Source organism: Ictidomys tridecemlineatus, chromosome 4, assembly GCF_052094955.1.
Source record: "Ictidomys tridecemlineatus isolate mIctTri1 chromosome 4, mIctTri1.hap1, whole genome shotgun sequence".
NCBI lineage: Eukaryota > Metazoa > Chordata > Mammalia > Rodentia > Sciuridae > Ictidomys > Ictidomys tridecemlineatus.
This window is the reverse complement of record NC_135480.1, coordinates 11127332-11142602: the sequence shown is the minus strand read 5'-3', so window position 1 is coordinate 11142602 and position 15271 is coordinate 11127332. Positions and strand designations below refer to the sequence as shown.

At 61.8% G+C, this 15271-nt stretch overlaps 1 protein-coding gene across 7 annotated transcripts in view; it reads left to right on the top strand.

Moving 5' to 3' along the window:
- The window catches only part of Dagla (diacylglycerol lipase alpha), a 59431-nt gene extending 44520 nt beyond the window's left edge, over nucleotides 1-14911 (top strand). For 5 of the 7 annotated variants that reach the window (XM_078045877.1, XM_078045880.1, XM_078045879.1 and 2 more), the window contains 12 exons: nucleotides 940-1064; nucleotides 4422-4575; nucleotides 5118-5201; nucleotides 5293-5370; nucleotides 5734-5814; nucleotides 6538-6680; nucleotides 6989-7057; nucleotides 7378-7450; nucleotides 8694-8890; nucleotides 9546-9675; nucleotides 10191-10378; nucleotides 11551-14911. In XM_078045877.1, the coding sequence (XP_077902003.1) occupies nucleotides 940-1064; nucleotides 4422-4575; nucleotides 5118-5201; nucleotides 5293-5370; nucleotides 5734-5814; nucleotides 6538-6680; nucleotides 6989-7057; nucleotides 7378-7450; nucleotides 8694-8890; nucleotides 9546-9675; nucleotides 10191-10378; nucleotides 11551-12538 (2310 nt within the window). In that variant the 3' untranslated portion in view covers nucleotides 12539-14911. The remainder of the gene's footprint in view (nucleotides 1-939; nucleotides 1065-4421; nucleotides 4576-5117; nucleotides 5202-5292; nucleotides 5371-5733; nucleotides 5815-6537; nucleotides 6681-6988; nucleotides 7058-7377; nucleotides 7451-8693; nucleotides 8891-9545; nucleotides 9676-10190; nucleotides 10379-11550) is intronic. The other 2 variants (XM_078045882.1, XM_005331516.5) reach the window with 2 other exon arrangements.
- The last annotated feature ends 360 nt before the right edge of the window (nucleotides 14912-15271 follow it).

Sequence of the window (15271 nt, the reverse complement as noted above, 5' to 3'; positions counted from 1 at the left end):
TGGGCAGAGGGGCTGGGTCCCCACTGCCTGTGGCACAGGTTGGTAACACCCCGCCCGCTGGCAGGGTGCTCTGGAGTTGAGTAACTGCCTCTCCAGCTCCCTGGCTCATTCCTGGAGAGCAGACAGAGGATGCGGGCGCTCCCCCTCTGGGCCCTGATTAAGGCACTACCTGTTCCACTTCACAAGATGACTAATCACCCTCCTTACCTTTTACAAGAGGACTAATTCCCTCTAAATGCTGAGTCCTCCTGCTGGAGGCTTTGCTGGGACACCTTTCTCCCCGCCTCCCTCTATCCTGGTGCTGATAACAACCATGGCGTCCGCAGCAGCCAACAGGCCTCCGACCTGTGGGGTTTTAAACTGGTGCCTTTCTTTAGAGTGATCCCAATCTCCCCCAGACGGCCCTCCTCCAGCCCGAGCCTGGGACTCCCTGAGTCAGTCATACCAGGTACCTGCGGGCCAGAGAGATGTGTTGACTTCTTGCCCAGTGTGGCCCACCCTGCTGCCTATAGCCAGACACTCTGGAGGGTGTTGGAGATCCCAGGGCCTTTCAGGGTTAAATTCCCTAGCAACAAAGTCCCTTGGCTGGGCTTGACTGCTGAGGTGGTGATTGCCACGCTGCCCCTGGCCCCTCACTCTCTTCCTTCTTGGGAAAACAAGCGAGGAAATCGATCCAGTGCTCTGAGTGATTTTCTGTCCCCAAATCGTTAATTCTGAGATTGGAGCGACAGGACAGGTCCCAAGAGATTCGTGTCCTGGTTACATGGAGATAATTAGGGAAATACAATTTTCATCTAGAGGCTTGGTCCCTCCTCCAAGGCCTGGGTCCCACACCGTCCCCGCCCGTGCACCCCTCCCTGTTGGGGAGCCATGGCCAGGCTCCCATCTCTGGGACTGTTGGACTGAGGCTGCAGAGCCCCCCTGCACCCTGTCTTCCAGCACGAGATGCTGCGTTACAAAGAGGTCTGCTACTACATGCTCTTCGCCCTGGCTGCCTACGGCTGGCCCATGTACCTGATGCGAAAGCCCGCCTGTGGCCTCTGCCAGCTAGCGCGGTCCTGCTCGTGAGTATCCTGCCCCGTCCCCAGCCACCTAGTGCCTTCCCTCCCCACCAGTGTGCAGGGCGTGCTAAGAAGATGAACCAGTGCCTGTGGGCTCTCCCACTGAACTAACCGGCGGCGGCAGCAGACCTTGCCCTGCCTCCACCTCCCCCCCATCTCCCCCCCAGCGGATTATCTTCCTGGGTTTGGCCGGGCCTCAGCCTTCCCCTCTGTGTCAGTCCCCAGCAGCAAAGCTACGGGCTTGGGAATCACAGCTCTCGGCTGTCCAGACTGTCACTAGCAGCCTTGAGCACCTTGGTCTACCTCTCTGGGCCAGTTTCTGCATCTGTAAAATGGGGATGTTGATCCATACGTCATGGAATTTTTTTAGAGGACTAAATGAGATTCCATACAGCGTCTACACTGCTGGATCCCTTCCCCTTCCAGCTCTTCCTCTGCCCCCTCAACCATTCCCTCCTGCCCACGTCTCCCCTGCTCTTGGCTTCCCTCCTGTGCTCTGCCTTTCCGAAAAGACTTTCTTGGGAGGGAGGCCCTATCCACAGAGGTCTCTGGAACCCAGGAAGGCCCTTTAGTGACAGGCTCCAGCCCTCTTCCCAGGGAGCTGAGAGGGCCTCAGCCCCAGATCTAGCCTGTGACTTGCCTCTGTCCTTAGCCCAGTCCTGGGGGTATTCTGTGCCCTAAGTGGGCCAGAGAAGGGCTCCAGGAAGAAGCCGCCCGTCCTTGGTGGCTCTGCTGTCAGCCCGTGCCAGGTAGAAGGAGGACAGCTCCCTGGGCTCCTGTTCCAGAAAGGCTGGCATGTGAGGCAGGAGCTTGTCCTCAACACCCCTGTCCTGGGCCCTCCACAGCCACACCCACCTGCAGTGCCCGCTCTTTCTTCAGAAAGCTGGGTGGCTCTTGGGACTTGGTTCTCGGCAGGCCCCTGGCAGCTGAACAGAGGTAACCAGGGCACCACGTGCCTTTTCCCTCTTTGCCCACTGCACATTTCTTCCCTCTGCCCTGTCCTCGTGGGAGTCCCAGCCAGGGCGGAGCACAGGGCCAGCAGTCTAGAGGCCTGGGTTCTGGCGGACCCTGCTTCGTCACTCGTGGCAGTGTGGGGACACCTCCTGGAGTCGGTTTTCTCATTTATAAACAGGCGGCGCCTGCCCGTAGGCTGCTGTGGAATCCAGGGTCCCTGGCAGGCAGGACCCTGGCGCTCTGCCTGCAGCAGGGTCGTGTGCATTTGCGTGTGCATTCTTCATGCCCCACGGAGAGCATGCGGAGTCCTCGGGCCCTGGGTGGGCCCAGTAAAGGCTGTGGGCTGAAGGCGAGGCAATGCCAGGCCCAGGTGTGCAGCCAAGGCCCTCAGACAGGCCAGGGGGCGGGGCGCTCTTCTCGGCCTCCCAGCCTGCCCGTCCCAGGCCTGGCTCCAGGTGGCTGGAGGAAGAGGGACTGCCCACCACCCTTGGGCCTGGGCCTCTCCCTTGGCAGCAGTTCCCCCCCAACAGGACATGAGAGCCAGGCCTGCCCGTGCTCAGCCCCTCTGGCCAGCTGGGGCTCCAGCCCTGCCCTGGATGTGTGGCAGGTCTTTCTCCCACAGACACAGAGCTGGTGCCCAGGCTTCAGAGACCCAAGGTGGCAGTGCTACCCTCAGAGACACTGCAGGGCTGCTCGCATCCAGCCTGCCACCCCTGCCCCTTGGTCGCTTCCTCTGGCCTTCAGAGACCCTTGTTTAGAAGCAGCCCTCACTGGAGTGGGGGAGTCCACATGTACTAATGACCGGTGGTGTACCAGGCCCTTTCTGAGTCTTGGACCTCTGGCCTCACACCAGCCTTAGGGCACAGCCATGGGAGGAAACTGAGGCTCCTCCAGGCCCACGGAATCCAGAAGTGACACGAAGGATTCAGACCAGATCTCTAGGTCACACTGTTGCAGCCTCATGCTCAGCCCAGGGGGAGAGGACAGCTGTCCGAGAGTAGGAGCTCGGGCCTGGCCTGGGGGTGGTGACCTGGTAGTGGGGGCTCCCTCCTGGCCAGTGACTGATGCAGTGTGTCTCAGAGTGGTGTCCACACCGACCCTGTAGCTCCCAGGTCTTGCCTCAACCCTGAGTTTCTCAGTGAGGCCTGTCCCCTTTAGGAAGTGGCAACCCCACAGGTACAGCTTTGGGAGTGGACAAGCCTCTCAGCATCAGGGACATCTGGGGTTCTTAATAAAATCTCAGCTGTCATCTCAAGATAGTTGGCAGACCTTGTCATGTGCACCGTGGGCTCCAGGCCAATCTGTTGGGTGCTGGCTCCCTCTGGTGGCCCAAGGAGCAGTGATCCCCAAATGGGTGCTCCATGCAGCACTCATTCACCCACTTCTGTGGGGAGCCCCGTCTGTGCCTGGCAGGTGTTGGTGTTGGGGACATGGCTGTGACCCCCACAGAGCAGACCCTGCCCGGTGGCACTCACTGCTGAGATAGTACGCAGACAAGGACATGTGGAGCGTGTGTGTGGAGGGGCTTTGGAGGAGCTCGGCTGAGTGTCTCACTGGGAGGTGAAACGCTGGGGTGGCCAGCGAAGACCTCCCTGAGGCAGAACGTTGAACAGGCCTGGGGAGGGGGGCATGAGGGAGGAGAGGAGAGGGAGGCACAGCCAGAGACCCCGGCCGGCGGGCAGGAAGGACCCAGGTTCTCTGTAGGCAGGAGCGTGTTGCTACACGTGGGGTATAAGTGGAAAAGTCACAGGCTTGGCTTATCTTCAGCAGGTCATTCTGCCACTGAGTGGAGAACATGAGAAAGTGTGGGAGAGGGACCAGTCAGCAGGCCACTGTGCTGTCCCCAGGCAGAGAGCCTGAGGAGGGAAGGAGGCAGGGTCTGGTTTGGAGTCTGCAGGCAGAGCCAGACTTGCGTGCTTGAGTGGGGTGCATGGCAGAGTCCAGGGCGGCTGCCACGGGGTGCGGGCGGGCAGCTGGGACTGGCCTCATCAGGCCTCTGAGGGGAGATGCTGCACGGGTGGTTGGATGGGAGCACCTGGAGGCAGAGTGGGTCTGGAGGTTCCTGGGCACTTCCTGACATGTACAGCTCTGGACTGGTGAGCACGCAGAGCAGCCAGGGCAGCTGCAGGAAAGGGGCCTCGGTGCCAGAAGAGAAGGGCCAGGGGCCCAGCCTACAGAACACTCCTGGGGCGGGGGGCCTCCAGCCAAGCTGGGAAGACCCACGGGGTCAGGTGCTGCCAAGAGAACAAGGAGTGAGCACTGGGAACTGGCCAGTGGCCTTGGCCACGTGAGATCACCGGGGTGTTGAGGGATGCCGACTGGAGTAGGTTTGAGGGGCTGGGAGGAGAAAACGGCACCATCAGCGGTTCCCTGGCCCTGAACCACCCGCCCCCTACCCCTGACCAGGTGTTGTCTGTGCCCTGCGCGGCCCCGGTTTGCCCCTGGAGTCACCATTGAGGAAGACAACTGCTGTGGCTGCAATGCCATCGCCATCCGGCGCCACTTCCTGGATGAGAACATGACTGCGGTGGACATCGTCTACACCTCCTGCCATGACGCGGTGAGGGGCTGGGCAGCGGACAGGCCAAGTTGGGGCCTAGGGTCGGGGCGGGCAGTTCAGGGACTGGGACACAGAAGCCACCCTTCCAGGTCAGCGGGAACCCTCGGCTTAGCCAGCACTGGCCCTGCAGCCTCCAGGCCATCCTAGGGGACAGTGAGGAGGCAGCCCCCTCTTCCTCCAGACCCTGGGCCCACACCAGCTCTGGGGCCAGGAGAGTGGACACCCTCCCAACACCCAGTGCTGGCCCCACTGTAAGGGAAGGGGGAGCGGAAGCACAGGGAGGGGCAGAGGTGGATCTGGGCTCAGCAGTGGGATGGACAGTCGGGCAGCACAAGTCAGAGAGGGGCCAGGAAGGCAGGGAGGCCCCTGTGCTCGGGACAGAGCACAGAGCCACTGCCAGGAGTCCTGGCCCTGGGAGGGATTAGGGCTCAGTGGCCAGCGGAGCCTGATTGGAGCCAGGAATATGGGCTTAGGTCCTGAGGTCCCTTTCCCAAGTCTGATCCCATCCTGGGGCCCTCAGTCTCACAAGCTGCTCTTTCTAGGTCTATGAGACCCCCTTCTATGTGGCAGTGGACCACGACAAGAAGAAGGTTGTCATCAGTATCCGGGGAACCCTGTCCCCTAAGGTATGCCCCCTGTGGCTCCCCCACCCTGGGGTGCCTGCCTGTCTGCTCCTCGCCTCCTCAAACCCCCCTCACCTGCTCCTCTCTCCCCTAGGACGCCCTGACCGACCTGACAGGTGATGCTGAGCGCCTCCCTGTGGAGGGCCACCGCGGCACCTGGCTGGGCCACAAGGTACTGGCCTCGAGTGTCCCCAAGGGCCCTCTCCTTCTCTACCCCCAGCCCACAGGTGCCTGCTGTTGGGGTCCTTCCTGCTCACTGGGCCATGGGAGAGACTGCTGGGGGAGGTGGGATTAGTCTGGAAGGTCATGGCCCTGCACGGGAAGCCCTACCTGGCACCCAGCCTAGAGCCTGCCCCAGACACCCCTGCTCTGGGCCTCTGTTTCCTCATTCAAGTGTCCACCAGCCCCCACAGTCTGGTTGACACTAGGACCTAAGTGGGCAATAGGCAGCCCAGGGCCAGTGTACTGTGGCTCACTGCTTTTGCTGGTCCCTGGAGGCCTCCTCTCAGCATCCTGCTGTGTTCCTCTGGTCCAGGGCATGGTGCTGTCAGCTGAGTACATCAAGAAGAAGCTAGAACAAGAGATGGTCCTGTCCCAGGCCTTTGGGCGAGACCTGGTGAGTGGCTTTCCGTGCCCCCGGGCCCTGTGCCAGCCAGCTTGTCCTCCTCCAGGGCAGCAGAGCCAGGAGAGCGTGGGTGAATGTAGCCTTCCCCTCCTCTACTGCCTCCCGGCCCCTCCTGTGCAGTCCCTTGGGCCCCCTGTGGTACCAGCTCCCCCGAGGTGCCCTCTTGTCCCCGTAGTCACTGAGCGCCTGCCCCGGGCCAACGCTGGGGCTCCTGTGCCTCGCAGCTGCACAGCCGTGGGTCCAAAGGACATTTTATGGAGAAGCTCAAAATAAAGAACAGAACAGCAAAGAAAATAACCACCGAGCAGGTGGAAGGTGCGCTGCTCTGCTCGACTGCGACTGGAGCCCAGCCCACCACCCTCCTGGCTGGGCGGGCCCCTGGTGCTGCCTGCTGCCCCTTCCCTGCCGCAGAGACCCCAGGCTAGGCGTTGGGGCGGAGGAATGGAGACAGGTGCCCAGGTGGCTGTAATAGTGCTAAACCATCCTAGTGTTAAGGTCAGATCAGGGAGGGCTTCCCCACTGGGGTGGCCTGGTGAGGACAGACCCCCTAAGCAGTCACTCTGTGGGAACCTCACTTGGTTCTCCCTCTGCCCCAGCGTCCACATGGCACAGATATGATTCCAGGCCTCTGGGGGGACCCCTCTGCCTCCTTGGTATCAGCCAGGTCAGTGAGCTGGCGTGGGGCCAGGCTCTCAGGCTTATCTTGATCCCCAGGGCCGTGGAACCAAGCACTACGGCCTGATTGTGGTGGGCCACTCCCTGGGTGCAGGCACGGCGGCCATCCTCTCCTTCCTCCTGCGCCCACAGTACCCGACCCTCAAGTGCTTTGCCTACTCGCCCCCGGGGGGCCTGCTGAGGTGAGCTGCTGGGGTCTCGGAGTTGGCTGTGGCAGGCTGGGCTCTGGGGCTGCGGGCTGGGAGCTGGGGACTGGCCAGTAAGAGGAGAGTGTCGGTCGGGTGAGGGCTGTGTGAAAGGCCACGTGACCCAGTCCTACCCTGGCAAAGCCTCGTAGGCAGGAAAGACAGGGCCGGGAGGCCTGTCCCAGCCTTGCAAGTTCCCTAGGAGCCTGGAGCGTAGGAGTGGGGGTGTGCTCCTGGCCGAGCGCCATTTCAGGGACACCACATCCTCCCCGTGGCCTGAGCTCCTACCTGGGCTTCCCTTGCAGTGAGGATGCTATGGAGTACTCCAAGGAGTTTGTCACTGCTGTGGTTCTGGGCAAAGACCTCGTCCCCAGGCAAGTTCCTTTCCTCCCGCTATGACCTTGCCACTTGGCCTCATCTCAGTCCCTAGACCCCTAGGGATCCCGGTGCTCCCTCCTTGCCCTTTCTCCCTGGTGGTGAGAAGACAAGGGACGGGCGCTAGCCCCACCCTGCATGGCCTCTCTCTGCTCTGCTCTGCTCTGCTCTGCTGAGCTGCAGACTCTCCGCCACCCCTGACCTTGGTAGAATGGTCTTGTTCCTGGAGGCTACGCATGGACTACTCCCCTGCCCCCTCCCCTGCCCCTCTCTAGCCCCTGACCAGTCCCGGCTGATGCCATTCTAACTCCTCCCACAGGATTGGCCTCTCCCAGCTGGAAGGCTTCCGCAGACAGCTCCTGGATGTCCTGCAGCGTAGCACCAAGCCGAAGGTGAGCGCCCACCCGGCACCCTGGCCCTGGGCAGCCCTGTCCGTCCCTGCCCTTGTCCCCTGCTGGTCCCTTGGGACAAAGCACAAGAGGTCCCAGCTACTGCTGGCCAGTGTCATGGGAACTTCAGGCTATCAGACCCTCAGCATCTTGAGCTCAGCCCATACGTGTCACTTAGATGGGAAAACAGACTCAGCCTGGGAGGGACCAGCCTTTGCTCACATAAGCAGTGGTCACCATCTCAGAACTAGAAGCGAGGGCTGCCTGAAATCAGGAGAGGTGAGCCCCGAGGCTCAGTGCTTTGAGCAGATTAAGGAAAGTTCTGCTCCAAAGCCCATGGAAGCTGGCCAGGCCCAAGGAAAGCTGGGAGCCCTCTGGGGTGCACCTGGGCTCAGCGTGTTGTGACCTTCTGCTGGGGCTAGAGGGCCAGCCCTTCTGATATGCCTCAGGTGTCGGAGGATGTTGGTGGGCTCTTCCTGTGCAAAGTGGCCTTCAGTGCATCAGGAAGGTGGGGTGGGGTGTGCTCTGTGGCCAGGCACCCTGGGGCAGGCCCCCCGCAGGTGGAGGCACACTTGGGCTCTTTGATCCTCGTGAGGTCACCCTTCCTTAGTTCCCTGAGGTAGGCCCTAGCCCATTTGCCATTTCAGCCCACCTGCCCAATTTCCAGGTTTGGTGCCTGTGACCAAGTGGACAGGCAGGGCCGTGGACCAGGTCCCATGGGCAGGGCAACAGAGCTTTATGGGCCTGTGTCTGCCTGGAGCACCTGGTTCTGGGGAGGAGGACCTGCTCCTACCAGACCCAGGCCTGGGCGTCCTCAGGCCAGAGGCAGGTGGCTGGGACCTAACCCAGAGCTGGCCAGGCCTGGTGGGTACAGCCGGCCCGAGCTGAGGCCTGTTCTGCCTCTTGACTTGTGGAATGACCTAGAGCCATCCTTGCCCTCACTGGCCTGTCTCCCCATCCACTAGATGAGGGCTTGGCTGATCTTGCAGCCCCTTGCCAGCCCTGAAATTCAACAATTCCATGTCATCTGTCCTTGGCATCTTATTGGCCATCTGGCCACCGTACACCTCAGCCACTGCCTCTTCAGGTGGGCACCGACCTTTAATGCTCCGGCCACTGTCCTTCCCCTGCCCGTCACCATCCCCTCCCTGCTCTCACCTGTTGAGCCCTCCTTCCGAGTGCCCTTGGCCCTGTCCACTCAATCAGCTCTACTCAGCTCTGTTCCTGTCTCCCCTGCCCCACACAGTGGCGAATCATTGTGGGGGCCACCAAGTGCATCCCCAAGTCAGAGCTGCCCGAGGAGGTGGAGGTGACCACTCTGGCCAGCACACGGCTCTGGACCCACCCCAGTGACCTGACCATCGCCCTTTCGGCCAGTACCCCGCTGTACCCGCCTGGCCGCATCATCCATGTGGTGCACAACCACCCTGCGGAGCAGTGCTGGTAGGTGCCGCTGGGGTCTGGGTCTGGGTCTGGGTCTGCTGCTGCAGGGCCTCGCTGGCCTCTGCTTAGCTACTACATGGGCAGGGGCAGAGACTAGAAGGTGATGGCCCCTGACCCCACAAAGGCGGTTTCCCGGCTTTGAGCCCTGGAAATGGAACAAAAGGCCAGCCCAGGGCAGGACTCCAGGCTCCCTGTCTCAGTCCCGGCCTTTGTCCCCAGTGTCCACCCTGGCCAGCTTACAGCTCAGTGCTACCTGGCCTCACGAGGGATTAGTTAGCAGACAGTGTGGGCAAGTACGGCGGCAGGGCGAGAGCACAACACGAGTGGGCCAGCAGACAGGCCTCACGCTGCTTCCCCCAGAGGCCTGGGCCTGGGCTCTTGTACCCAAGTGAGCGGATGACCTGGGCCCTGCCCTGGCTGGAGCAGGTGTGGCTCAGACCAAAAATGGGCAGGAGGCTGTAGACATTGCAGCTGGGCCCTAGGTCAGCCTCTCCCGGGCTGAGAGTGAAACAGGAGCCAGGAGCCAGGTCTAGGGACAGTCCTGCTGACCAGCTGGGCAGGAGGCCCCCAAATCCATCCCAGCCTTGCCAAGCAGGGGCCCAGCACAGAGCCTCCTCAACCCCTCACTGGCCCCGTGTCCCCCTGTCCCCCTCAGCTGCTGTGAACAAGAAGAGCCCACATACTTCGCTATCTGGGGTGACAATAAGGCCTTCAACGAGGTGATCATCTCGCCGGCCATGCTGCATGAGCACCTGCCCTATGTGGTCATGGAGGGGCTCAACAAGGTGAGCTGTGGGCCCCACAGAGAGCAGGACGCAGTCACCTCATCAGAGCACACAGGGGCCTTACAGGCAGGGTCACTGTACCCCTTCTACCATCAAGGGGTAAGGGGGCTTAGAGAGGTTAGGCAGCCAGCCAGGGCCCCTAGGTAGCCCTAGGGGGACCAGAAAGGCCATCTCACACCCTTGGCTCTTGCCAGTCCCACATCACCCCACAGTAGGACCTGTCCCTGAGCAGGCTGAGAGACCCTGAGGGCTGCCTGGCACTTCGCAGATGCACAGCCAAGCAGGGACAGCTTCAGCCACCACCAGCCACGCCAGCCACTGAAGGGCTGAGCACAGAGAAGAGGCTCTCCAACCTGTGGGTCTGTGGCGAGGTGTCACCCGTAGTGACACCTTCCTTGAGGAGCAGGGCCCTTGCAAGAAGGAGCATGGGCTCCCAGTGACCCAAGAGGCTTTTGTCTGAGAAGCAGGCTGGGCAGGCTGCCCCTCCACCGCCAGCCTCCCTGTGCTGTCCCCAGGTGCTGGAGAACTACAACAAGGGAAAGACAGCTCTGCTCTCTGCTGCTAAGGTCATGGTGAGCCCCACAGAGGTGGACCTGACTCCTGAGCTCATCTTCCAGCAGCAGCCGCTGCCCACAGGGCCACCCCTGCCTACTGGCCTAGCCCTGGAGCTGCCAGCTGCAGACCACCGCAACAGCACCGTCAGGTGAGTCACGTACCCAGGGATGTGTGCAGGCACCGTGTGTGGTTTTGGAGTGTGAGTCCATGGTGTGTCCTGGACCAACGTACGTTCACAAAACTCTCACATGCATGGGAGGGTCAGACTAGCCCCCCTCCGCTCTGCTCCGCCTGCCCCTCAGCCTGCCAGCACTGAGTTGTGTCTCAGAGATTCCTGTGTGGGACAGGGAGGGTCTCTGCAGACAAGCCCACAGGTGCCGGGCCACATGTTCATTGACACCCAAGCAGCTAGACACGTACTTATCTGTACGTGCATAAGCCATGTTGCATTGAGCTTGTGCAGGCACGGTCATGTGTGTACAGTCATGAGTCACAGGTACACATGTGCACGAACCCCATACAGACACGTGCTCATGTGTAGGACACACACAGACAGGCAGAGAATGTACATGGGGCCATACCTGGACAGGCAGACGGTTGTGAGTGCACACGTGTACCTAAGCCAGACACAGGTGCAGACGCACATAGACACAGTGTGCACACTTCCTAGGCAGTGATGCTTCCAAGGGGGGGTGGCCCTGCCTTTCTGGAACCCTGGCCCTATGCCCTTAGTCACAGATCTGGCCAGGAGTCTGCTGAGAAGGGTGGTCAGTGCCTTGTAGGAAGCCCTGGACACCTGTCCCAGCTTTTTATGTGTTTCCTACGGAAGCAGCATGACCAGAGGAGGGAGCCCGTGTCTGCTCTCAGCCGCGATGACGGCTCAGCCACCCACTCCTGCAGGCTCACGTGCAGAGCACGGGGTGCCAGGGCTCCCTGTCCAGCAGAGGCCGTCACCCACCACAGTGTGAGGAGGAATGACGGCAGTCCTAGGTGGGGGCAGGCCCCTTTCTCCGCTTCCTTCTCGCCCTGTCCCTCCCTGTATTCCCATTCCATTGTCACCTCATGGGTGACCTGGGGCAGTCAATCTCTCAAGGACTGTGTCTCCCATAAATATAGTGACTGGCATGGTGCAGGGTCCGCGGGCGGCACTCCGAACTCTAGTGCTCCAGGCGGGTTCTTCATTCCCTGGCCCGCTGGGTCCAAGCCCACATCAGCCCTGTCTCCATCTTGGGTTCTTGCAAGTTCATTTTTAAAAAACAAGGCTTCCCTGCCCCCACCATTCAAGGGCAGCTGAGTGAACTGTCTCCTTTCTCCCCTGAGCCCCCTCTCCCCGCCCTGCCTCCTCTGCAGGAGCAAGTCCCAGTCTGAGATGAGTCTGGAGGGCTTTTCCGAAGGGCGGCTGCTGTCCCCCGTGGCTGCCGCATCAGCGGCCCGCCAGGACCCCGTGGAGCTGCTGCTGCTGTCCACCCAGGAGCGACTGGCCGCGGAGCTGCAGGCCCGGCGGGCGCCACTGGCCACCATGGAGAGTCTCTCGGACACAGAATCCCTGTACAGCTTCGACTCGCGACGCTCCTCGGGCTTCCGCAGCATCCGCGGCTCCCCCAGCCTCCACGCGGTGCTGGAGCGGGACGAGGGCCACCTCTTCTACATCGACCCGGCCATCCCCGAGGAGAACCCCTCCCTGAGCTCGCGCACAGAGCTGCTGGCAGCCGACAGCCTGTCCAAGCACTCACAGGACACACAGCCCCTGGAGGCAGCCCTGGGCAGTGGCGGGGTGACTCCTGAGCGGCCCCCCAGTGCGGCCAACGAAGAGGAGGAAGAGGCCGGAGGAGAGGGTGGCGGGGGGCCGCCCCGCGGGGAGCTGGCGCTGCACAACGGGCGCCTGGGGGACTCGCCCAGCCCCCAGGTGCTGGAGTTCGCAGAGTTCATCGACAGCCTCTTCAACCTGGACAGCAAGAGCAGCTCGTTCCAGGACCTCTACTGCATGGTGGTGCCCGAGAGCCCCACCAGCGACTATGCCGAGGGCCCCAAGTCCCCCAGCCAGCAAGAAATCCTGCTCCGCGCCCAGTTCGAGCCCAACCTGGTGCCCAAACCCCCACGGCTCTTTGCTGGTTCGGCCGACCCCTCCTCAGGCATCTCGCTCTCTCCCTCCTTCCCGCTCAGCTCCTCCGGGGAGCTCATGGACCTGACTCCCACAGGCCTCAGCAGCCAGGAGTGCCTGGCCGCGGACAAGATCCGGACTTCCACCCCCACTGGCTGCGGGGCTAGCCCTGCCAAGCAGGATGACCTGGTCATCTCAGCACGTTAGTGCCCCAGCAGCTGCTGCCAGGAGCAGGAGGCCCCGTGGGCACCTGGTGGCCGCCCCCAGGCCAGGCGGCTTTGAGGAGAGGCCCCCAGTGGTCAGTTAGCCTCAGGCATGGGCATTGCTGCTGAGCTGGGGGTCTGCATCCCTACCTCAGCTTAGGACTCCCTAGAGCCAAGGCGGCTGGGGTCTGGCCCTGCCATGGGGAATGATGGGGGAGGGCAGGGCACAGGGAGGAGGAGCCAGGCGCAGCCTGCTGGGCGGGCAGGCCACACTCAGCCCTCACAGCTCAGCCCCCACGGGCATCCTGACACCCCCGGTCCCAGGGTTGGCCGTGGGTAAATGGGCTCTGGGGGTGGAGAGCAGCCCCTCAGCACGTGTTCTCACCAGGCCAGTGTGTGCCCTGGCCACCCCCAGATCTGGTGCCTGCTGGCCAGTCCCCTGGGGTGACCTCCATCAGGTGGCCCACAGTGTTGTAAATGTTTACAGAAGCTGCTGGGCTTGCAAGGCCCCACACCCAGTATGTGTCCAGTAGCCCCTCTAGAGGGCCCACAAGAGCGGAGGGCACTGGAGGAGGGGGCTGGGACCTCCCTTTCTCTGCCCAGAACTCCTCCAGCTGGCCCCCTGCCCGAGGTTCCTGGGCCCCCTGGCCTGCTCCACCTACCTGCTACTTCCTGGCTTCCACCTTCTACCCCCGGGACCCTGGCCACTCGAAGGGTGGTGGGTACTGCCGTGACCACCCCTGGCTGCAGAGTCAGTGTCCTGGGAGGAACGAAGGCAGCCGAAGTCCCTTGCTCTGAGGGTCCTACCTAACTCCTTTATGTGGACCCCACCATACCTAGGCCTCTCTGGGCCCTGGGATCTGAAACCAAACAAACCTCTGCCCCACTCACCCCGTCCTCGATGGCCTGGGCTCCTTCCTGGGAGCTGGCCTTTCTTCCCACCGCCCTCCACCCTCAGTGTCCTATTGGTGGGAAGTGGGGCCAAGAGTGGGGTATTGTGGGACCTGGCTGGAGACCCTCCACCCACCACCCAGGGGAGGGACCAGGAGGGCCAGGGGCTCAAGGCTTTCCCAGTTTAGCCGAAGGTCCTCATTGGGGTTCCTTCCTGTTGGGTTCGGGAAGCAGTGGGGAGGCAGAACCCAGCCTTCCCTGTGAAGCAGGTGTTGGGGAGATTGTGCATGCTAGTGTCAGACGAGTGTGTGCATGTGCATGAGTGTGCACCGTTCCTGAGGAAGGGCTCTGGAGGCTGCCCGCCCTGCCTGCCCTGCCTGCCTGCTGCCTCTCCCACCCTGCCCAGGAAACAGCCAGTGTGAGGCGGCGCCGCTGGACAAGCTCCCGGGCTGGCTGGGCAGGCGCACTGACGGCCCACTTGTGCCTTCGTCTCCTCGGAGGCATGGTGCCCCCACCCTGGTCCCACCCTAGCCTCCTTGGGCCACTGGAGCTCCCATAAGTCCCCTGTCTCATGAGCACTGGTACCTGGTCCTGAACCTCAACACCCCCGAGCTGGGCTGGCCTGGATGGCTGCCCTAGGAGCCCTTGCCCACCCTGACAGATGGGGACAGAGACTGGGAGCTGGGCCTCCCCTCCTGCTCTGCAGCCCTGCCCTTACCAGATTCCAGGCACCTTGTCCCCACTGAGGCACGGCCTCGGCCCAGCCCAGAAGCAGGACAGAATCTGACTCTGAGAGTTTAAAAAACTAGACAAATTCTTAAATTAGACAAAGGTTCCAACAAGTACCTGGGCCAGTAGCCGGGAGAGACTTGGGTCTGGCCTTTTTAATTCCTCCTCTTCTGGGTGGGTCTGGGGACCTCTAGGGTGGGTGTGTCCCCCCTGCCGTGCCCAGGACTGAGCCATCAGGGACAGACTCCCCCACCCCCAAGGCTGCAGCCACACCTGTACAGGCTTGGGGATGGGGCAGACTTGGACTCAGCCCTGGACACCCAGGGTCAGCCCACCCCTCACCTGCTCCTTCCCTGCCTCGCCCCTGAAAGATGGGTCTGCTGCACGTCTCCCTCAACCCCACGTCACATCTGGGGGATCTGAGCCACCCCCCTCAGCCCAGCTTGGCTCAGACTGACCCCACACCATCCCCCAGACCCACAGCACAAGCTCCCCCAGCCACCCGCTGGCCTGTCCTCCCAGGGGCCTGGGTGACCTCTGTATGCAATGGGCAGTGAGCCGCCGGGCCCCACACCCTCGCGCACTCTACGTGCCATTCTCCCCTGACCTTTTTTTGTACTTAATGTATGAAAGATCCACACTAATATTGCTGTAAAAAGGAGAGACAAATTAATATAGCTTATTCTATAAATATATCTGTATATAAAGGTTTCTGTATATTGTATAGAGCTGTGTATAAACTGGATGTAGAAGCACACTGGGCGCCTGGCGTGATCTCTCACTTGCTTCTCAGCGCGCAGTAGAGTTGGGGGACAAAGACCCCTGCACCTGTTCCCTTACAAACCCAAAGCCTAGGGGAGACAGTCAGGTTCCTGGGAACCTAACCTGTTCTGACCCCAGAGATAACTGGGAGTTTGGGTGGTTTAGGTGCAGCTCAGCCTGTGGCTGAGTGCTGGCCCAGAGCTGGCACTGTTCCCTGGGGTCTTACTAAAACACGGGTGCGGGTTTGGCAGGTCAGGGAGGGGCTGACAGCTTGCATTTCTCACGGGCCTCGAGATCCGCCAGTGCTAGGCCCCGGACCCCACTGTGTTCCTGCAAGGGGGCAGAAGCCCCTCAA